The sequence below is a fragment of the Castanea sativa genome, chromosome 10 (assembly GCF_040712315.1).
Source record: "Castanea sativa cultivar Marrone di Chiusa Pesio chromosome 10, ASM4071231v1".
In the NCBI taxonomy this organism is placed as follows: Eukaryota; Viridiplantae; Streptophyta; class Magnoliopsida; order Fagales; family Fagaceae; genus Castanea; species Castanea sativa.
The window spans coordinates 21,410,628-21,435,340 of NC_134022.1; the positions used below are offsets into that span (position 1 = coordinate 21,410,628).

Consider the following 24,713-nt stretch of genomic DNA (forward strand, 5'->3'; position numbering starts at 1 on the left):
CTCTTCTTTTATCTTAAAATAAGTGGGGAAGGGGGATTTGAATCGAGGAAGAGATGAGCAATGCACTGAGAAACAAGGTTGCAGACCCAAACTTAAACATTTTAATAGTGAAATGTTGCTACTTGCTCATTTCACCATCACTGTTGATTTCATCATATGCCAGATTGCATATATACTAAGCGCTTACGTTTGGTAGGCATGCACTCATTTTACGTTAAATGGATGTCATCTTTACAAGTTTCATGTTTCATGTTTCATGCTTATTTCAGTTAAACGCCACTTAAACAATGGATGACAATTACATTATGTATATAAAATGTATGCTCTCTCTCTATCTGACTTTTTTTTAATATTGTAAATAGCATAGATAATTACAACAGGTCAATTCCACAAGAGTGGTAATTATGATTATCCCCTTTTCTAGTATCTCAAAGTTTACGTTAACCCATGAATGCTATATATTTGCTTAAATTAATAACAAGATTGCTTCGGTAGCAGAAGAAAATCCTCTTGTATATACTGTTCACTTTGTTATTTCTAAACATAGTAAATGACAAATAAACAAACAAATGGTCAAGCTCTGCAGCTTCAGAGTCTCAGACCCTTAGTTAGACCGTGATTAACTTGTTTCCAGCTGGGCAGGGAGATTAATGTCATGGGCTCAAGCAGATTTTACGTGTTTGAACTACCGTCAGTGACAATAAGCATTGAGATTTTTCCACGGTTCAAGATGTTCTTTTTTAACTGACAAATATGTTAAATAAATTAAACTACTTGTCTATAAATCTGTAAACAATATAAACTCAGTATATCAGAAACCTGAGTTACTACATATATATATATATATATATATATATATATATATATATATATAGATCAAATGGTAAATAGCATCCGATTAATATGAAAATTAGCATGCATGTTAAGAACATATAGATCATATAATTCAACGGTTGGATTTTTAAAATATTAATTAAATATCAAGTCATTGGATGGTGTAACATTGCTTAGAATTATACTAAGTGTAACTTGAACCCAACTATATATATATATATATATATATATATATATATATAGGCTAGTGTTTTGAGTCTTTTGACACCTATAAGATAAATTTCACAGTGGTGCTTATGAATTTCTTGGACTTGAGCCTTTCATATACATTGATCCTATACACACACAGAATAAGCACTAGTCTACAATCTATGTGCTTGATGAACCAAACACCTTGATTTTCTCTCTTTGACAAACACTATATATAGACAAGTGATGTAATAAAGTAACTAACTGAATGTATGATGGATGAGTATTAATAAAGATAATTATGACTGTTTAGAATGATGAAGACATGACAATAATCAGACACAGAAAACTAATAGTATATATACAGACCAAGCCCGGTCCATGCCCAACCTAATCCAACCTAGGATGGGCCAGCATACGGGTGTGTGCAAAGCTCATGTTGGCTAGGTCCTCCTTCCACACACTGTGATGCCCCTTGGGACCTAAGTTTACATGTAAGGAAGGTGTATATAAACTTACTAATGAGTCAATGGATGACCAATGTAGAATTAAGCTTGTTCAATACCCTCAACCAATGTTCAAGTGGGCACATTTGAAATCAATTTTTACCTTATGTAAGTATATGCTTTTTTTCTCTAGATACATGGATTATCATCATATCATTGTATGTTGAATACATGTCACTTAAACAAATGAAAACCTTTTCACTCTGCCTTCACTACAAAGAATAGGCAGCATTCTATCCGAAATGACTTCCAAGGGCAGCCCAAGACCAAAACCACCTAAGCCTTGGCCTAAGATCCCAAGGCCTAAGGCACTTTAAGAAAGAAAGAAAAAAAAGGTCTCAAATTGTAAGTGAATAATGGTTCTTGGCATAAATGCACTTTTAGTCCCTATATTTTGGCATTTTTCCATTTTAGTCCCTACATTTTAATTTTACCACTTTTAGTCCCTAATCCAATTAACGCATTCTATTTTGGTTATTTCCGTCAGTCAACCGACGGAAATTGCTGAGCTGGCAGCCGAAGGAATTAAAATATTATAAATTTTGCCACATCACCCTGACACGTCAGCATATAAATTTAAAAAATTAATTTATTAATTTTATCTAAATAATAAAATTAAAAACTAAAATGGATAGAATTAAAACAGAATTTAAAAAATCATCACTAACTCAAACTCTATTCTCTCATCACAACCAACCCAAACAAAAACAACCAACCCAAACAAAAATTTTAGTGTATTTACTTTTCTTTAAGTGAGCTCCCTCTAAAATCATGATCTAATTTTAGAGAGAGCTCTACCAAAAAAAAAAAGTTTAGAGAGAGAGAGAGAGAATGAGATGAGATGAGGTTCAGAGCAGATCTAGAGGAAGGGGGCCGGCAGTGGTCCGTCCTGGTCTCGATCTCGGCCTCCGTCTCAACTTCAGCCTCTGTCCTGGTCTCGATCTCGGCCTCTGTCCTGGTCTCGATCTTGGCCTCCGTCTCGGCTCCAGCCTCCGTCTTGGTCTTGATCTCAACCTCCGTCTCAGCCACAATGGAGCTTCCGGTCTCGGCCTTCGTCCCGGTCTTGGCCACAATGGAGCTCGCCGATCTCGGTCACCGTCTTGGCGTGTGTTTGTTGACTGATTGGTGGGGTGGTGGTGGCTTGATTGTGTCGGTCATTGGTGGTGGGGTGGTGGGTTTTGCTCGTTGTGGGTCTTGTGTGTGTTGTGGGTTGGTGTTGGTGTTGGTGGGTTGTTGTTGGTGTTGGTGGATGTGGGGTTTCTGTTGTAGGTTGCTGTTGCAGATGGGTATTTGTCTGTAGTTTGTTCTATGGGTTCGGATTTGGTTGGGTTTGGTTTTTGAATTTCAGTTTGGTGTTGCTGGGTTTTTTCTTCTTGTTTTCATTGATATCTTAGTGATCTGAGTTTGAGTTCTTAGGTTGTTGGGTTTGTGTTCTTGTGATGAGATTGATTTCTTGGTTGCTGGGTTTGATTTGGAAAGAACATGAAGAACAATCTGAAGATGAAGAACAATCTTAATTAATTTGAATTTTAGTTTTTAATTTTATTATTTAGATAAAATTAATAAATTAATTTTTTAAATTTATATGCTGACGTGTCAGGGTGATGTGGCAAAATTTATAATATTTTAATTCCTCCGGCTGCCAGCTCAGCAATTTCCGTTGGTTGACTGACGGAAATGACCAAAATGGAACGCGTTAATTGGATTAAGGACTAAAAGTGGTAAAATTAAAATGTAGGGACTAAAATGAAAAAACGCCAAAATGTAGGGACTAAAAGTGCATTTACGCCTTGTTTCTTTTTTCCCTTTAAAAAAGCATGATCAATTGGTTTAAAAAAAATGGTGGATTGCATGCTTTAATTCTTCCCTATCTTCAAGAAGGCATCAAAGTTGTTAGCTAATAGAAATCCAATCCAATAAAAAAGACAGTACTTCTCTTAAACAAAGAGAAATATTATGTCCGTAACATTTTCACAACAAATCCTAAGTGGTTAGTCATTATTGATTATAACTAGTGGATGTCCTGCGCGATGTGCGTGTTCGTTATTAATTATTTTGTAATACTCATATGTGTTAAATGTTTGAAAAATTAATTTCGATGATTTAGTATACGTCACTAAAATAATGAATGAAAAAAAAATTGTAATACAATATTTTCATTAGTAACCATAATTAATTAGACTCTAAAAAAGCCACTATATGCTCTTTTTTGTTTGATCAGGTGTACATGTATATTTAATTCTTACATTTGACCGTTTTCAATATAAATTTTTTTATTATTTCCTTTTCTTTTTTTAAAAAGTATTTTTTTAAAAAAGAAAACACATGAACTTTTGAAGGTTAAACATCTCAAATTTAATGTTTATAATTTCTAATTCGCAAAACTAAATATACATGCCAAGAGATTAAAAATAAAACAATATAATTGAATAGGAAAATATAAACTTACACTACTTCATATATTATGTTTAATTTTACTTACATCTGAGTACCTTAAAAAATTAAACACTTTCCAAAAATATAAATAAAGACAAAAAACTCATCTTTTAGAAACCCCATTTGTTGTAAAAGTATTGTATCAAGTTTTGATAGTGTTGTTAAGAAGTTTAGATCATATGCAATTGAAACCAAAGCCAATTTCATACTCTTTTTTACACTAATTCCTCACTCTTTGTCTCTCTATCTCTCCAGTTCTATTTTTCTTTTGGCCTTTTGATATTTTGTGAAACTGGAATATATAAAAGAACATGAAAACTAACATTGAACGGAGAACACCTTTCATTTATTAAATTAATGAATTTAAAAGTGGAAGAGTTCGAGAAGTTAGAAAAGGGAGTAGAACCAAATATTTTAATTTTTCGCATTTATGGCTTAAACTAATCATTGAAAAGAAGATGAGAGATGAAAGACTAAACGAAAAAATGCTCATACAAAACGCCACATGGCAGAACCTCATGCACTTTTGCATGAGGTCTCTGCTTTTATATATATATTGATATTGATTTGAATTTATCATTAAACAAAACACATTATAATTAACCATGCCACATCATTATTGACATGAATTTCTCCTAACAATCTAACATTTCAAATTTTGTAAGTCAATATCCCCAACCATAAATTGTTGACATTATCCACTCAACAACCCACACGGCCATACACCATGCAAATATTGAGTAGATAATGTAGGATTCGGTTGAAATGGCAGGAACAATACTTGTTTATTATCTTTTTGAAGTATTACTAACCATATTCATTGCTACATTGTTTGTAAATTTTTTGTAATAAAAGTTGTTATAGCTTTAGCATTTTCCCCCCCAAAAAAAGTATTATAAGAAATGTATTTTTTTTATTAAAAAATTATGATATTAAAAACTAGTTAATATTATCTAAGTGATAACAAAAATGCTCAACTTAAATATATTGTCTTAGGCCTTCAAATCTATTGGGCGTAGGGGTGTGTATGGTTCGGGTTGAGGGAATTTTTTGACCCAATCCACCATGGTGGGTCAAAAAAAATTCAACCCAACCCAACCCATCACATAAGTCCAACCCAACCCATATGAGTCGGGTTGGGTTGAGTTGAACTCATGGGTTGGACAAATTATTATTATTATTATTATTATTAAATTGAGTAGAAAAAAATATAAATATAAATATATTAAAAAAACTCAAAGATTAGTATCAATGTAACTCCTTAAAGGCAAACAACACTAATAACTAAACAACAATAGTAATTTACTAGGGTTTATGTGAACTAATTGGCTTTTATATAAGATAGGAAAAGCTAATTATTTAAAAAAAATTATTAATTATATAATATATTTTAAATATATATATTTAATATATGGGTGGGTCAGGTTGGATTTGGCGGGTTTGAAATTTATGACCCAAACCTAACCCGACCCGCTATTAAAAAAAATTTTGTACCAACCCAACCCAGCGGGTTGGGTTGGGTCGTATCGGTTTTGGCAAGTTGGCTGCACACCCCTAATTGGGCGGATTTGTAAGCACTACCATCTATGTGCTTGACGAACCAAAAATGGTGATTTTATCTCTTTGAAAAACACTATATAGACCAGTGATGTAAGATTAATAAAGTAACTAACTGAATGCATGATGGATTATGAATATAAATAAACATCTGTTTAGAACATTTGATGAAGAGATGCCAATAATCAAACACAAAAAAACTAATAGTATACATACAAATGGAGCCCGGCCCATACCCAACTTAATCCAACCTAGCATGGCTCAGTCCAGAGGCGCGTGCAAGGCCCATGTTGGGTAGGTCCTCCTTCCACACGCTGTGATGCCCCTTGGGATCTAAGCTTACATTTAAGGAAGGTGTATATAAACCCACTAATGATTCAATGGATAGCCAGTGTAGAATTAAGCTTGTTCAATACCCTCAGGCCTCAACCAATGTTCAAGTGGGCAAATTTGGACAGCCCAAGACCAAGACCACTCAAGCCTCGGCCTAAGGCACTTTAAGACCAAAAAAAGAAAAAAAGTTCTCAAATTGTGAGTGAATAATTGTTTCTTTTTTCCCTTAAAAAAGCACGATCAATTGGTTATAAAAAAAAGGTGGATTGCATGCTTTGATTCTTCCTTATTATTAAGAAGGCATCGAAGTTGTTAGCTTATAGAAATTCAATCCAATTAAATAAGACTAAGTTGTTTAAATAAAACATGTTATAAGTATGTGGTATGCCACATCATTATTGACATGAATTTCTCCAAACAGATTGATATTTCAAATTTTGTAAGTTAATACCCCCACCATAAATTGTTGACATTATTCACTCAATAACTCCACGGCCATACACCATGCAAATATTGAGTAGATAATGTAGGATTCAAATTTGTCATTTTCTTAAGAAATTATTATAATAATCAAATCTTATAAAAAATTTACAATTGACATTACTTAAATAATTCATATATACATTCAAATACATAGTTGTTGAGGTCTAAAAAATTACAATATTGCACCAAGGCCCAAAACAACACAAAGGATTAAACTCTAGAAAAATAAAATATTTGGGCCTTCAATAAAGGAAAATGAGGAGAGTCCCAAACCCATTAAGGGTCATAAGGAGGAACCCAAATCCATGAATGGGTAAACTTCGAACCTCATGAAACAAAGGGAGCAAAGAACCCCAACCCATAAAGGTCAGAAAATCGCTTGGGAGCCCTGGAAAAAAGCTGGGTCGGGATACTTGGGGATTCCTAAGAGCCTGGGATTCTCGAGATATGCAGCAAAGGCCAGGCTAGGATTAAGACAGTTCAAGGGAGGCATGCCAAGAAACACAGAGAATCAAAATAGATGAGTCCCTATTGGCCACCCAATGATGCGGAAAGTGGATCAAAAGGCTTGGGAACCAACAACTCATAAGTAAGGGTCTAGTACCTCAAGGAACCCAGGAAGAAGAACCATGAAAGAAGGAAGCTGGGGATCTTTTGGCCTGGCAAAAAGGAATCAGCTCACTTAGGAAAAATGAAGAAAGGGAAAGCAGCCAAAAGGTGGGTCTAAAAAAAGTGGAATCTAGAAGCTTTGAAGGAAAGAACAAAGGCCAACCTTCTAGGACCCCCCAAAGCGGGAAGATCAGCTAGAGGCTTTTGAAGAAGAAACTTCAAAAGAAGAAAATAATGAAGAGTGAGGACAGAACTAGCCACCAATGTTGTTGACACAACATTGGTTCTAGTACCCAGGGAAGCAAGTGGAGGGAATCAATGGTACCCCAGAAACCCTAGGATGACACTATAAAAGGGTAAGTAGCCAACAGTGAAGGGGCATTTAGTCACAGTCAATTAAAGCAAAAATACTTGAGAAAACTCTGCCAGAATTCAAAAGGAGAGAAAAGAGAGGGAAAAACAGCATTCGAGATCCTCATAACAGCCATTAGAGAACACACACTTGGATTCAAACTTTGCAAGTCTTAGATGCCTGAAGAGCCATCTAAGTCAGTGATTTTCGAACTTATTTGGATCTTGTAACACGTCCTAGTGAGCATAATGTATTGCATGATTAAAAGAATGATGAAGCATTTTACATTGTTTTAAGGGGTCCCTAATACTTTATCTTATTTCCTCTTTCTTATCATTTCATTCTTTGTTGTTTCCCTGTTATTCAATACGTATATTCTCTGTATGTTAGTGTGTATGTGTTGTAGGATTCATGCCCTGCGCACAACTTGGTTCGAAATCAACCTCATTTAGCTGCGTTGAACCAAGCCTAGTCCCTTGAAATATAAAGCAACATGCCCAGGATCTTCGCTTTCTTACTTGGGCCTGTCAATTGCATTTCTCTAAAAAAAGAGAACCCACACAATAGCCAAGGCTCAAAGAGTGTGTATTTTGATATAAACTCAAATTCTCACTTCTAAAATATCTAAAAATTAACTTAAACCAAAACTATAAGAAGGGGAGAGAGTACATTTGTATTAATATACCTCTGCTAATGTAGTATTTAAGGCCATGTTGAAGGGTCCAATTCCACTCCTACTTAAGAACCATATGTCATTTTCATCAACTTTAAGATAGAGATAATGAAGATAACAATTTTATTTATTTTAGTTTATACTCACCTGAAATGGATTAAATTAGACTGAAATGGACCTAAGTAGACTAAATGGACCAAAGTGGATAGAATGAGACCAAAATGGACTGAATTTGACCGAATTGTACCAAATTGGATTGAAGTAGGTGTTTATTATTTTTATCTCCTGAAATCAATGAAAATGATATATGGTTTCCTAAGTAGAAGCGAAATCGGACTCTTCAACCTACCCTTGAATACCACATTAGCATACAAATATAAATATAGTGAAGGAATATGATTTTTTTTTTTTGGGGGTGAGAATAAACTAAAAATAAATAAATGGTCTTTCTATCCAAACTGTTTACATTATGTATTTTTTTTTATATTATATTGTTATATTTATGTTTAAAAATGTGTAAAATTATAATAGTAAAAAAAAAAGTCATATTATGATTAATAAGATAGAATTAGTATCGAGGATGTATAAATATTTTGTATTATTTAATTTAGAGAGATGCTACTTCTATAATATTTTTACGACATTTTCACAACAAATTATAAATGGTAAGTTGTTATTGGTTTAAAGTTGAACCTAGCACTAAAATTACTTTTTTACTCTAATAATAACAATCTACTAATTAAAATTTGTTGTAAAAATATTATAAAAATATTGTGTACGTATTATTTCTTTTTAATTTATTTTGCACTAATAAGCGGCTAAAAAGTCTAAAAACCACATTTGTTCCTCAGACAACAAAAATTGAATTCCCAAGATGCCCGAGCCAACCAATGACATAAGTAACGAAGAAAACGTCGTCACATTACCACCTTTTTCAACTTCAAAAACGGAAAAGTAAGCCAAAATGACAATAATATCTTCACTCTTGTCGGCATTTTGATTCTCAATTTTCTTCGTCCACCCTCTCTCGCTGCTGCTGCTGCTGCAAAGGGACCAGACCAGACCAGACCAGACCAACAGAGACAATGAATCTGACCGACGACGAGGAGATCCTGAAGAAGCTGGAGGACACAACCAAGGATGCCGCGTGTGGACAGCTCGAGGCTCTAAGGTCCATCCTCGAACACCAAAGCAAAGGCGGCGGCGTACGTTATCTCCGGCCTTACCTCCAAGGCTACGATGCGCCGGTTGATGCAAATACGTTCCGCCAAGCTGTGCCGTTGTCTTCCTACGAGGACTACGTTGACCACATCGATCAGATGGCCAACAATGGACCCGTTGACCATGATCATGATCAGCCTCTCCTGTCCGTTGATCCTCTCATCTGTTTCTTCTTCAGGTATGCCCTCACACAATTCAATTACATGACTTAATGATTTGTGCCACGGTGAATGCATGGTGGACACTTTCTTTCTGTCCGTGTCCAGTACCGTGACTTGATGGGTCCATATGCTTAAAAGGGAATTCCGTGTTTTGCTAGGAAACAACAATGGGGTATTGTGCATTTTTCCAAAAATCAATTCTATAGTAGAAAATGGCATTTAAGTGTAATTTGGATTTTATCTCTTATAATGATTTCCAGTATATTTTGATGATGGTGAATTTAACGTGGTTGTAGTAAGTGATGTCATAACACCCAGCAAGCATAAGTATGTGTAACAACGTAAAGTTTGTAATAAAATTATCGTTGTCATGCTTTCTGATGTTTCTAGCATTAATTTTTAGACTGGGATACATTTTTAATCCACAAAATCTGGTCTAAGTTTTCAACTTTGATCTTTCAAGTTTAAAAACTTCTACTTTATATGCCCTCATCATGGAGGAACAATTGAATTCTGTGCCTTTGAATCATAAACCAACTACATGTAATCTTTCTAATCACTAAGGTTTAATAGTAATTTAGCCCAGCATGAAACAGAATTACATAATAATAATAGTTTCCCACAACTCATAAGATTGAAATTTAATAGGCCTCAGAATCCAAGATTTAGTTTTACTATAATAAGTTTTGCTTGAAAATATGAAAGTTATCAATTTGATCATTCCATCCATCTGTCATTTAAATTTATTCTAGGCTGCCTTGATTTTGATGAAATTTATATGAACAAAATTGCAAATTTTTAAATTTGGAGATGAAATCAAATTTTGGCTAATTGTTAGGGACAAAAAGTATATTTCAGCTTTATGACAGAAAAAGCATTAATTTTTTATTTTTTATTATTTTTTGAAAGTGTGGACTCTAACTTGTGGATTGCAGCTCAGGAGCAAGTACCATGAAGCCCAAATTGATCCCTTACTTTGATTCAAAGCTCTCTAGAGCCGCCTCGTTCATAGCTCACCAGGGCAGCAATGCAATTCATCGGAGGTAGTAACTTATTTATGATCTATATATGTATCATTATAGTTTATATTACAGTAAATGTGCTCATACAATATGGCTTTATATAACAAATGAATGTGAATTATCATATAGGTTATTTCCTCCTAGGCAGTCTGTGAATAAGGTCCTATGGTTTATTTATGCCGATAATATAACAACTACCAAAGGTGGTTTTAAGGTTATGGCTGCTTCTTCATATCCTATGCATAGCAGTAAGGCGAACTGGTCTCAGTTGGTCTCTTGTTCAAGCCCCCGGGAAGTCATTCTTGGGTCAAACATAGAGCACCAGATGTATTGCCACCTTCTTTGTGGCCTTAGAAACTCTGATTCTATTGATGGGATTCGTGCCCCATATGCCATAAGCTTGATCAATGTGTTTAGTCTTTTAGAGTCCAAGTGGGAGCAGCTATGTGATGATCTTGAACATGGGGTCCCAAGTTCAGAGATTTCTGATGTTGTAATGAAAGATTCTGTTACTGAAGTTCTTGGGGGCCCTCAACCAGAATTGTCAAGGAGAATTCGGTTGATTTGTGAGGAAAAGAATTGGGGTGGGATAGTGCGTAAATTGTGGCCTAATGTTCGGTACATTAGGTGTGTTACCACAGGGAGTATGAAGCAGTATTATCCAAGGCTTAAGCGCTATGCAGGAGAGGTACCTTTGTTAGGTGGAGACTACTTTGCTTCAGAATGCTGTGTGGGTATCAACTTGGATATTATGCAGCCTCCTGAGACAACCCGATTCGTGTTGCTTCCAACTGCAGCTTACTTTGAGTTTCTTCCATTTGCTTTGGATGAGATCAATGTTGGTGAAGAAACGGTGGACATTTCTGGTGTGGAGGTAGGAAAGATGTATGAAGTGGTTGTCACTACATATAGAGGATTCTACCGATATCGTTTAGGTGATATTGTGAGAGTTGTTGATTTCTATAATTCTGCTCCACAAGTGGAGTACGTGATGAGAGCTCCTAAAACTTCGTCCGAGATAATAAATGAGAAACATTTGATGTCTGCCGTGGAAAGTTTTCAAAGGGTCATCAGAAAAGATATGGCAGCAGAGATTTCAGAGTTTGCAAGTTTCTTGGACTTAATGTTGAGCCCAAAGCATTTGAAGCTTTATATAGAAGTTAGGGAGGGATGTGAGCTTTTGCAGGAAGAGAAGTTAGAGGAGTCAGTTGAAATTCTCAAGAGGTGTGGTTCCTCTATTGAGGATAGCTTGGGAGGCATTTACATGATGCAGAGGAAAAGAGGTGAAATAGGTCCTTTGGCAGTATCCATTGTAAAGCCAGGTAGCTTTGATAGATTATCATTGGTAGCCATTGAGAATGGAGCACCAGCTAGTCAATATAAACCACCCAAGATTATAAGAAATCGCCAAATTGTTGACTTCATGGAAAGATGTATTGTTGTTACTGTATCTTTGGATGGTTAAGACTTAATCACTAGATTGAAGTATTGCAGTTTGTTATCATCCATTGTTGAACTTCATCTGGGTATGCAAAGAAGCTGTATGGACTTAGCACACAGACATTTTAGGATAAATATGAAGCAGAACAATTGTTTGTTGGGAGACAAGTCCCTTTCTGAAGAGGCAGTATAGTCCCATTTCGTTATTACAGTTCATGATTCTTTTACATAAAGCATTAGCTGGATCCTTAATCATGAACTAATGTAACTGAACATATATGTAAGAATGATTCTCCTGGCTGTTTTTTGCTTGTACTATTTTTCTCTCAATAATGTACTTAGCCAGTAAACGTAAACGAGTCTGTAAGTTGCTTTTGACAGTTGAGCTATGCTTCTCAGTAAGCTAATTTGTAAATTTGTGATCTCCAGTAATGCATGCAATAATTAGCTTGAAAAACTAGGAGATACTCTCAAAATGATCAACGTTGATTACGGCCTTTGCAAGTTCAGCCATCTTCCAAAATTAAAAACCTAGGAGCTGTCTGGAATGTCATTTTTTAGTCTGGCATTTTGAGTCAAATTTTAGCATTGATTGAGCATTTTAAGCATTTTCCATTGATGTAAAAACTCATTCATCTCGTAGCTCTTTGATGGCTAGGATGTCAATAACCAGAAATCAAGTTTTTTGGTGCAAACAATAGGGGGCTTGTGAATGCATACAAATTGGCTAGTGCAGTAATTATCAACTTAGCATTACTCTGGGAAATTCATAGACACCTTATTTACTTTGCTTGTAAACTTTCCTTTTATTATGATAATTGTATCTTTCTTTAAAGGTTTAGGCTTTGTTTTTCTCTTAATCCTGCTTCAATACATTTTTACTTCTATCTTGAACGAATAAAAATTGTTTCTTAATACAATAGCATCCATTCATTCAATTGTTTTTGACAACAGCATTACAATATTCTGGTAGTTTTGAGAATTTTCTTGAGATGTCTAATGCAGCCATGTTGAACTTTCAAAAAAGATTTCCTCCGGGGAAATGGTCCTTATTACCTTTTTCTTTTTCATCTTCCCACCCAATTCTTACTTGGATACAGGAAAAGGAAGTGTCTTGGACAAATTTTTGTTTTTGATGACCTCAAATAAATAAATTGAATATTGATAAATATGTAATCAATAGAATGCAAAAATAGGGTGATGGAACATAATAGAACATTCTTATTGCCCTCTGAAGAAAAAGAAAAAGAAAAAGAAAAAAATAGAGGATGAAGAAGAAGAAGAATAACTTTATTTATTAATGGCTGCTTGGATTTGTTCCAGAGTCCTCCCCTTTGTTTCAGGTACAATCATGATCACAAACAATATAGCCAGTGCATTGATTGCTGCATACAGAAGGAAGGTACCTGAAAACGAGAGACACTAGTTAAGTGGTATCTAATGATTTCCTAAGGTCATCCTAACATAGAGTTAGGTGGTATTTTTGTGGAAATCCCTGTTCAAATTAACAGACTGCTCAAATTCTTTTTAGCTTCATCGCTCCAACAAGCTAAACTGTTTTTTTGTATATGTTGTGATACCCTAAACTTGTTTTATATTTACGAACTAAAATTTTTTGTTCCTAAGCTAGTAAACTTGCCTGATACAGTATTGCCATACTTATTACTAATGCTATTTTTAAATGTAAAAGGAAGAGCTTTACCATAGGTGCTCCAGGTCATAAGAAAGTTGAAAGTGTAGGAACATAACCATGCACCAAACCAGTTGACTAGAGTAGCAAGGCTTCCAGCCTGTCCTTTAATATTGATCGGGAATATCTGCAACAGATGGAAATTTTTTGATTGGTGGCATTGATCAAATTTTAGATAGGATGAGAACCATTATATTGCTGATTCTAATTACCTCAGACATCACAACCCAAGGAACTGCACCCATTCCTGCTGAAAATGATGCTATATACAGCTGACATCAAAGAATAAATGTCAGAGAACATAAGGGAAAAACATAGAGAAGTGATTTTTTGGCTGACTGATCTGAGTTGCATAGTTATTTTGAAAAGCAGTTGATTTTACCAGTATGCCAGAAACAGCGAGTGCAGGGACTGCCTGGAGCGCAATTTCATTAACCTGATTCATGAAATAATCTTCACATGTGAAAACTATTAAAACTCATAGAGGAAGCTTTTAAGGTTGACAGTTTGACAATTACCTTCATATAGAATGCAATTGCTGCTAGTAAACAGCCTAGGACCAATCCTGATCCAGAAACCTAAAGTGAAACCAAACAAATAAAAAACAGAGCAAAAAATACAATACTTATATTCATGAATGAGGAGTTGTGTGAGCAATTTTTCAGTTGATCTTGTTTTGCACTAAAACATACCAATAATAGGGGCTTTCTTCCAGCTTTATCTATGAAGAATGCTCCCATACCAGTAATTATAACCTGCAAATGAGATCATATGAATATGTTTATATAAGAAAGAGTAATCATAGATTGTAGGGAGTTGCCAAAGCAAATGAGACTTAATTACCTGTAAAATTGCATAGGTTATAGTTCCAATACTAGAAGAAAATCCTGAGGTATCACGTACAATAATTAGATACTAATTGTAGAACAAACTATCTTGTGAGTATCTGCCTAAAGTTGTTTGAGGTGATTTACTGTATAAAAGATGGAAGATAAAAGAAATTTTGAAGTAACAGACTCAAAATTTTGTTGAGAATTTGGTTTTATCTGGTCAATGAGATGCAAAATAGAGAATAAAACAAAAAAGGTTTCAGAATGCTGCAATTTTCTTTCTTTCCCATTTTTGTGAAGTTAAAGGTTTACACCAGGCCTCTTGCATCCTTGTTCTGGTAAAGACAATATTTATTAATGTGTATATACCTGCTGTCTCAAATATTTCACCAGTATAAAAGCAGACTCCATTGATTCCCCCAAATTGTTGACAGACCATCAATCCAACTCCTATCTGTTTAAGGAAGAAACAGTTTGATAAAACTAGTTTTGCTAATGGTTTTGTTAAGAGTGAATTTATTGCAAAACAAAGAGAAAAATTCAGTAGTTAGAATTTGCTTAGAGAGAGAAGCTATACAATCACTGAGCGCAAATATCTTCTGTGAAACAATTCCAGGAGCTTGGGTTTTGGTAGCTGCTCAAGAGTTGTTATATAATCCTGTCAAGGAATAACATGACACCCCTTTACTATATCATCCTGTGAATGTTCGAAAATTTTCTCATTGTAGATTGGTATATAGTTCAGAAATCAGAATCTAGAACCTGGATTTCAGCTGCCTCCAGAGTTATATCAACATCCTTGCCACGAAGTTTCTGAAGTGCAGCCTCAAAATCTTTTTCCCGCCCTCTCTTTGCCTAAATTTATAATGGGAAGTGCATTCTTTTTATTGTTATCATTATAGAAAGACCATCATGAACAATAATCTATTCCTGTGTGTGTTTATGTATAAACATGTATGCACAGATGTCACATATCTGAATTTGACTCATCCCTATTCTTACCAGCCATCTAGGAGACTCGGGAATGAGAAAGAGACCCAAAACCAGAACAGCACATGGGGCAAGTCCTGCAAGTACCTCACAGTGAGCTTTCTGTCATAGTATCACTCATTGTAGGATCTTCTAAGATATACACATAATATTATGTCTTATAAGGATTATGCTGAATCTCACTGTTCTTGATACAATAAAATAGAAAATTTGGCTGAGCAAAGAAAATTCACCGGTTAATGCTAAAACCCTCCATGATAGTACTGTTCCAATAATGAAGGCAACAGACACTCCCATGCAAATCATGAACTGTAGATTAAGAAGACAACACCAGAAATGATCCCATGTCGTATCAGAAAGGTCTGCATTATGTTATCACTGTTGCATTCTTAAGAAAACAAATACCACTTCACAACAAAATATGTTTCTAGCTTCAGAGATTGAATTGTTATAAATACAGTGTTCTCCAATTGGTTCTATTGTACATATTTACCTGATTTACTGTTGTCAGTGCTCCTCGAAGATTCTTGGGTGAAATTTCAGCTATGAAAACAGGTACCTTATTATCCATGATATCAAACTTGTTAATTAAAGGAGATGAAAAAATCATAATATAGTATATCACCAAAAGATGAGGTGTCAAGTCTTATATCAAATAGGATATATTAATTTTCAGAAATATAAAAAGATATGCACCACATAGGAAAAGACACCCATTCCATATCCTGTTGCCAGTCTTCCGATGTCCAAAGCTAAAGCCCCCTATTGTCAATCAAGATGTAGAAAAGATGATCAGGTCAAGCTTTTGGTAAAAGGGATTGTCTTTGTAGTTATAAGCACAAATGACTTCAAAGAGTGAAATGTCAGAACCTCAGCAAAGTAAATAGCAAGCCATCCTGCAACGCAGACAGCAGCAGACACTCTCAATGCCTGCATGTATTCCACAGTCGATATATTGATACATGGTGAACATCCACCACAAAATCCAACAAAAAAGAAAAGAATAATTTTGAAGGATTTCATTATGTATGCATGATCCTGATCTCAATAGAATAACCGGGATCAACATTTGCTTACCCCTTTTCGACCAATAAAATCAGCGATAGGACCACTTGTTATTGCACCAATCATTGCCCCAAAGGTCAATATGGAACCAAAGACTGAATACTGCATTCATACAGAGCCATTGAGTAAGGCAAAACAATTTGAAAGTCAAGCGCCCAAAGACTTGGTTTGCCAGAAATGAAAGAAATCATAAAATTTTCAGTAGTATGGCATGTTGTGTCATCCAGATAATCCTCATTAATTGTTTCAAGACTTGTTTCATACTTTTCACTTTTGAATTTATATATCCTAACAGATGAGCTTCAAGCACCAAACTTATACAACTAGAATAATTGTTCTAATCACTAGCATACCTCTGCTAAAGATAGACTGAGTTCTTCCCTAATAGCGCTCTGAGTAGGTGATGAATAACCTGCCTGGAAACCAAAAGAGTGTGACAAAACAGAAGATGTCAGATCCTTTTCTTGTTCCCAATTGCGCACATAAAAGTTATGTTTTTGAGGTTGGTTTCTATTGGTAATTCCAATTGTCATTTCTTTTCTATGCTCTATCTGAAACTGAGGTAGTTGAGAGCTTATTTTAAAAACTAAGCATGAATACATGCTTGGCAGGGAAGCCAAAAAACATAAAAAGTACTTACACAGGCTCCAAATGCATAGGAGCCACAAACTGCAACAAATGTGCTGAAGTAAACCATCCAGGGATGCCCACTGCTGCTTTTCTGAGATGGTCCATCTTCTCCATGAGCTAGATTGTTGTTGTCCTGTATAAGTGGCTCTCTAGTCTCTGCCTCCTGCACAGAATTCTCAACATCCTCTTTGATGGCCATATCCTCGTCTATATAACTTCAGTATCTTTATATGTATCTGTCTCTGTAAATAGCAAAAAGAAGAAGATACAAAGAGATGCACTCAGAAGCAAGGAAGTGTATACTGGTAGAAGCAAGGATATTTGTTTCCTCTAATATATACTTGTAAATATGGCACTATATTCTCTATGCCATGAGTGATGAAAAAAATCTCATTTCTCAATAATAAAAAATGCTGTACCTATATTTTACTCCTTTTCCACGGCGTATTATTGAGTTCAATTCATGTAGCATAACCAAGTTGGCGATGATTTATTCAATTTGAAATTGGCTTGCTCAAGTTGTTGCTAATTGTGTGTGGAAAAGGAAATGTTTATATTAATTTTGGCATAACTGGAAAAGGCTTTTGTCTTTTACATGCAAATAGATAAGTTAGACTGAGACAGTAAGAGAACGTGGTGTTTTAATTTCAGATGGACAGTCACACAGCAGGGAAAAAACAAAAAAGCTTTATATCAATTATTTGAGAAAAGGAAAAAAATTTCTCCCTTTGGGTATACTTTTCTTCTCTCTTCTTTGGAAAATATTTGTATTCTTGCACTTCTGTACATATATTTTGTGACTGTGTGGAGGATGTTTTTATTTAAAAGGAGAATAAATATCAGATCTAAGTAGTCAAATTTGATATAAAGTTAATCCATTCATGATTCATCTTTTTCATTCACTTACATAGCAGAACTTAGCCAAAAAAAGAATGAAAAAAAGAAAAGAAAAAAGCTTTCATTCCTTTGTATAATGTGAAAAAGAGAGGCAAGACAGTGAAACAAACTTCTAATAGGAGTAATATTAGTGTTTTTTGATAGGTTAAGGAAAAGAATACCGTACGTCAATAGTTAATACACAGATTATGCTCTATGGTCCTCCATTTGGCTCTTATTTATGTTTTTTTTTTTTCTCCCTTATTCTTATTTATTTGTCTACGGAATAATTTTTGTGGTCCATAGAGTAGACTTTTAATAGTATGAAAAAAGTTCCAAGCTCTGCTATGCTTCAGGCTAGCTGGAGTTGGAATTTTAATTCTAATTGAAGATGAGAACTTTGATTTTGACTAGTAAATCTATCCCATCCGTCTTTTTTTATTAGTCCTCTATTTAATTTATATTAAATTACAAATTACATCCCTAAAGTTTAAGAGTAATTAAATTTTATACCCTAAAATATCAAAATTTGGAAGGTAAAATCTAACAGTTTCAAACTTTAAGGGATAAAATCCAAATTCTAAAAGTCAAGGTGTAAAATCCAAAGACTCCAAAATTTAGACAGCAAAATCCAAATTCTAAAAATTTAGGATGTAAAATTCAATCAGCCCCAAACTTTAGGGGTGCAATTTGCAATTTACCATTTATACAATGTTACAATATATGATTTTCTTAGAAAAGTCAATAAACACAACCTTGAAAAGAATTCTAACTCATTACCACTTTCTTTGTTTAAACTGTCTGTATCTCTTTTTCATTAGCTTTATTTTGAGTTAGAATAAATAAAAGGATAGCACTTTGAGAAATCCGTATACTTTTATTTGAAAGTAAATACGTTATAGGATATCCCCTTTAAAAGTTACAATATGTAAATTAAATCAAGGATGGATGGCGCAGCTGAACATTCATTCATATTCAGAAATTGAATAGGCACTAGGTAATGATGACTACTTTCATGCAGATAAAAGCAAAGCACAGGGCCTCCTCAGCTACCAAAACTTTCAAGTAACTACCATTCACTAACAAGTGGATATCTCCCCTCCAACTTTGATTGTTAGTTCGATGCTTTTCCTTCTCTCCTTGTACATGAAGGACAGGACACTAATGAATCCACTTGGCTGTTACTTTCAATGATATAGAGTCAATAGACTAAGCTTTGTAACCAATACTGTAAGGCCTAAAATGTTGAATTTATTACACGGAGCAAATTTCACTTTTGGGTAGAATAAGCTACATGAGATGATGCTTTAGCTGTGAAACTATTGATTCTTGTACTCATGTGGAAGTTGTGCAAATGCAATGTAAAGCTATTCACTAATCACTGTGACTACAAAAAGAAACCTTGGCATAGGTGATGCCAGTGTCATCTATCAACAAACAGAAAAACAAAAGGTGTCGGCTTTAGTTAGGGAATAAGATCTAGAAGACGGTATGATCATGATAGAATATGATGCATTTGGAGCCATCCAAGCTGTGACAAAGGAGGAGTGCATTTTATATTGGAGGCTGTAAAGCATAGTCCAGGACACCAAAGCTTTGGTCTCAATTGTATTTCATTGTAACGCTGTTTTTAATTGGGTTGCTAATATAAAGAGTCAGAGCAGAATTAACATGGTTTGACCTACTTTCAAAACAATTTGGGTACATATATAGAGAATAATCCTTGGCAATCCATATACTAACCCTATGGTTAGTACTATTAGAACTACTACAATGAACCTAGCTACCCACACAAATATTTCTAACACCTAAAATGCTGCAAACTGTGCGCCATCTTTTGAATCGGTTTTAAGGCTACTTACTGCCCCCAGATCTCCCCTGTGCTGTGAACCTGGCCTTGGATTTTGATTTGGTTCAATGTATGCTATTATATTATATGACATAATTTATTCTCTTTTCTCTTTATGAATTTTGATCATATTCCAACAAAAAACATCATTTAAATGTATATCATACCATGGAGCTTGACTAGTGTTCAAAACATGTGAATTCATGACTTTTTGGGATAAATATAAATGAACCTTTTTTTGATGGATGTATATATGCTTAGTTGTTTTAAAAGCAAACATGGCTAATTATAAGCACCAGTGATTTAAACTTCTCTTCTCCTCTTTTTTTTTTTTTTTCAAAGTACTGCAAAATACTTTTGACAAATCAACTATTAAATTACATCTTCTTTTTATATCCTCCATATTTGCAAAATTTCTAGAAAAATAAAGATCAATAGCTATGTTATCAATAAATTGTTTAAATTATATTTTTTTGTAATTTAAAATTATGCATAAAATATAAGCTCATAGATCAATTGACACAAAATTTGATATTTGTATTAAAAACGTAAAAAAACATGCAATTTAATGGTTAGATTTTCAAAATATAAAGTAATGTTTATTTTATTAAATAAGGTTGTAGCCTTTATTGAGTAAAGGTTGTAACTTTATGCTACAACCTTACTTAATAAAATAAATATTATTATATATTTTGAAAATCTAATCGCTGAATTGCATGTTTTTTACACTCTTAATACACATGTGAAATTTTGTGTCAGTTAGATATTATTTACTATATGATCTATAAACTTATATTTTATGCATAATTTTCCACTACAAAAACTTATAATTTAAACAATTTATTGATGACATAACTATTGATCTTTAATTTTTTTTAAAATTTTGTAAGTATGGAGAATATAAGAAGAAGATGTGATCTGACGGTAAATTTGTCAAAATTCACCTTTAATAAAAAGCTATTAAATAAGATTCTAACCTTAGACTGCAATAAATTTTGTAGTTAAATTTTGTCTTATATATATAAACTTCAAGACGACAGTGTGAGACTGTAAGGGCAACCAAAACATATAGTAGTTCATTACCAGCACATGGCCAAGCCACTTTCTTTGGTCTGTAATTATGGAGCTGCAGCCTGTAGATGTAAGAAATGGTTACTTTGAGGCTTAATTTGTCCGTAACTTATGCTGGAACTTCCAGCCTGGAAGCTGGCAATGGATCATAATCTGCAAAACAAGACAAAAAAAAATGACAGCTAAATAGATTGAAAGATAAGCTGTGTTCAGGACTATTGTTTGGCCATGGCACTGGCAGTGTTGTGTTTAATTGAAACACCTATCACCTCCAGTCAAACACAACCCAAGGTTTTCTTAAATGTAAAGTACTTGACTGAGAATGAGATGGCATGTGAAGCTGAATCAGCATCTATATCTTTGCATGTGTCTAAGGAACACAGGAAGAGATCTAACTTAAAGAAGGGGAAGAAAAAGCTTTGTAGCTGATTCAACACATTTATTTTTGTTTAATACTTGGTAGATATTCACATTAAAATAATAAATAAATAAATAGAGTATTAGCATTAGCAGATACTGTTGTGTTCTCTTTGGCACTAAGTGACTATATGTCAATGTGTCCTATCCTGTTATGTTCCCTTTTATTTTTAAGTCTTGTTTATCTTCAAGCTCAATACCAATTAATGTCTTGGTTTGATAATAAAAATGATAGAGAGCAATTATCATAAGTGGAGGTCATAAGTTGAAATTATTTCAAAAAATATATATTATTACTTTAAAGCCTACATAAATTTAAAAACCATTAAATAAATAACATTACAAATTTCTTCTTAAAAAAAATAATAGTAACATTACAAATTTACAACCTTACTGGAGTTATTCAAATTGGGAGGATCTGTGGTGCTTGAATTAGAGAGTTAAAAAAATAAAGACTGGATTTTGATAAAATCTTTTATCCATTACCAAAGGAAAGGCATTACCACATGGGCTTGTCTATGTTGCTCTTCTTTATTTTTTTTCTTTTTTCCTGAAAGTTGCCTCTTTTTTTCTTTTTCTTTTTCTTTTGATTTACTGGGCAGGCTTCCTACATGTCCAATGCTCAGATTCTTTTTCTTTTCTTTTCTTTTTTGCTTTCTTTTGTGTTTTTTTTTGTTTTGTTTTGTTTGGTTTAGACGTGATTCTTTTTCATGATTTTTATTTTTTAATAAATTTAGGTGATTTTTTTTTTGGTTGTTTATCCATTTTTTTTGTTTTAATTGGGCATTATTTATACGCGTAAACTTATTCAAACTCATTTTTTTCATCATTTTTTTTTCCACTCCCAACCAGATAAAAAATGGAAAAATTAAAATACTTTCTATCTTCCCACATTTTCATCCGCCCACTATATTCTATAACTTTTTCATCTCTTCAACCAAACAAACCCTCTAAACTCATCGATATTTTCCTAATATCACTCGTCAAAGCACGTTCTCTGTATTAATTGTTCAGATGTTGCGAAGAGATCTTGGGATGTGTGTTGGTAGGCACTAGTTTTCCCTTACTAGATTTGCATTTGCATTTTCATTAGCTAATCTGGATATTTCGGCAAGCAATGCTAGTGCCGGCTCTTGCCGACCCCCAAATTGTGGAACTTATCCAAATTTTATCTAATTAGATTAGTTTTTTTTTTTTTTTTGGATAAATCTAAATAGATTAGTTGATTGACTTCCAACAACAAAAAAAAAAAAAAAATAATAATAATAATAAAAAAAGAGGTTCATTATGTAACGCATGTGATTGAACTCTCTTATTTATTTATTTTTTATTTTGAGTTTAGTGTCATAATGTTTAAAAATGAGATAAAATCATAAAAATAGATTCTAATTCTTAGGATCTCTCTACGTGAGTTTGGTTAGCTTTTCAATTTTTATTTTTCTAATTAATTATTTGTACGTGAGTTAGTGACTCATATGAATGAAAAAAAAAAAAAAAAAAAAAAACTGTTTAAAATTGAGATTCTTGATTTTTCTTCTCAAAAATTTCTTAAATTGTTTTTTCAACTCTCTTGTAGAGGCATTGGAATTCAAATAAGAAAAGTAATCTATCTAAAAAAAATATAAAATAACCTTCGAGTTTATTTTTACGCAAAATGATGAAGCCCAAACAGGAATTCCTATTATTATTGGTATAGATAGATAGATGAATAAATTAAACTCCAAATTATAACAAAAAAAAAAGAGACAAAAATTTAGCCCAAAAAATAAGGAAAACAACTTCTAAGAAGAAAAAAAGTTTGAGGAGGAGGCCAAAAATAAGGGGAAAAAAAAAGGAAAGAAGGCCAATAAATTATACCCGAAATGTAAAAAATAAATAAGATAATTCTCTATGACCTAGAAGCTTATTGATGCCCACTTTTGACAAAATGGCCCAATAACAGAAGAAGCCCAACAATACGAAGAAGATGAGGAGAGAAAAATAGTAAAGTAAAGACCAGTAAGCCAGAATGGCAGGAATAATGGTTAACGGGCCCACAAAAATAATAAGTAGCAAAGAAGAAGCAAATGGACCGAGAAAGCCTAAGGAATAAAGTAGTAAACCCAAGGGAATAATAAAAGGTAGAGAAGAAGTAAATGGATCAGGGAAGCCTAAGAAATAAATGAGTAAATTCATAGGGTTGGCATAAAGGCCAATAAGTCCGAAGGGTAATATAAGGTAAGGGTGTGGTATATGGGCCGGGATAGCCCAAAGGATTTAGCAAAAGCCTATGGAAGTAAAAGAGGTAAAGAGGAAGGAAATGGGCCAAAGAAGCCCAAGGAATGGAATAGGCTAGCCTAGCAAGTATGTTGGCTGCTAAAGCCCAAAAGAAGAAAGAATGTAGAAAATGCACTGGCAGGAACCTCGGCCCGTAAGCCCAGAGGTAATAACAAAGTAAAAGAAAAGTAATATCATAGCAGGAGTAGTGCAGTGGCATGGTAGGATCATCAACCAACCCGCGGACACAGAAAAGTAGGGGACATGGGCTAGGTAGGAGGGAAAGGGCCTGCACCCAAGCAATGCACAGTCCAAAGAGGAGATGAAATGTAAAGAACAAAAGCCCAAAGACCCATGTATCTTTCATGTCACAAGAGTTAATGCATGAAGGCCAAAAAAGTAATGACAAATGCATGAAGGTCTAAAAAGTAATGGATTCAGATGGAAGTGGAGCATGCACATAGGGCCCAGGCACCACCTATCTGTACCCATCTAATACAGAGGAGGTGAGCCACAAGTTAGGGGTTTGAAAGGGTGTGGTTTGGTGGTGGGGAGAAAGAGGGAGCCTATTTTGGGTTCCCACTCAAACTCTTTTGGGAAAAAATGTCCTACTGGGATGACATATCACTCAAAAGAAGTAAACACAAACTGTAATCACTAGATGCATGCCATAGAGGTAGGTGAGGAAAATGTTTAACCCTTATCCAGATGAGAGTATTGAAAACAAAAGGAGGTACGGGACAAAACCAAACCATTTTTTGTCTAGGAATGAGGCATGGTGCTACCAACACAGTGTAATGGTAGTTGCTGGGCAGCTAGTAGACCAGTGGGTAGTCTTGGAAGGACACCCACAATGAACCGAAAGCAATTAAGGGGTAAAAGTGGAAAATTCTGTCTCGGCAGGCAGTATAAAAGGTCATAAGCGTGAACAGTGAGGGGAGGAAGAACAACGGCAAGAAATAGAGGTAAAAAGAAAGAAAAGAAAGCAGAGTAAACAAAGAAAAAAAAAAAAAAAAAGGAAAGATACAAGTATCCCAAAGAAAGAAAAAAACACGAGTGATAGAAATAGAGCCATGCATCAATAGGCTACTCATTTCTTTTCCTCTCAATAGAACCACTCTCTAATAAGCTAAGAATTCAAGTTTAAGCCATCTAGGTCATTTTTCCAAAGTATGTAATCTCTACAGTAGGAGCTCCTTCTAAGGTTACCCATATTGGAGATC

At 34.2% G+C, this 24,713-nt stretch overlaps 2 protein-coding genes across 2 annotated transcripts; one reads left to right on the top strand and one right to left on the bottom strand.

Moving 5' to 3' along the window:
* The first annotated feature begins 8,920 nt into the window (after positions 1–8,920).
* LOC142612669 (putative indole-3-acetic acid-amido synthetase GH3.6) lies at positions 8,921–12,231 on the top strand. Its single transcript, XM_075784796.1, has 3 exons — positions 8,921–9,371; positions 10,290–10,397; positions 10,506–12,231. The coding sequence occupies exons 1-3, from the start codon at positions 9,058–9,060 to the stop codon at positions 11,839–11,841; spliced, it is 1,758 nt and encodes a 585-aa protein (XP_075640911.1). The 5' UTR covers positions 8,921–9,057; the 3' UTR covers positions 11,842–12,231.
* Positions 12,232–12,977: 746 nt separating this feature from the next.
* On the bottom strand, positions 12,978–17,638 carry LOC142612670 (sugar transporter ERD6-like 7). The gene is made up of 19 exons (XM_075784797.1): positions 17,441–17,638; positions 17,032–17,263; positions 16,745–16,807; positions 16,404–16,493; positions 16,197–16,256; positions 16,023–16,088; positions 15,820–15,885; positions 15,560–15,635; positions 15,339–15,403; positions 15,099–15,191; positions 14,914–14,994; positions 14,706–14,790; positions 14,350–14,393; positions 14,199–14,261; positions 14,025–14,084; positions 13,889–13,942; positions 13,719–13,778; positions 13,519–13,633; positions 12,978–13,222 (listed from the first exon to the last, which is right to left on the bottom strand). The coding sequence occupies exons 2-19, from the start codon at positions 17,218–17,220 to the stop codon at positions 13,107–13,109; spliced, it is 1,446 nt and encodes a 481-aa protein (XP_075640912.1). The 5' UTR covers positions 17,221–17,263; positions 17,441–17,638; the 3' UTR covers positions 12,978–13,106.
* Between the last annotated feature and the right edge of the window lie 7,075 nt (positions 17,639–24,713).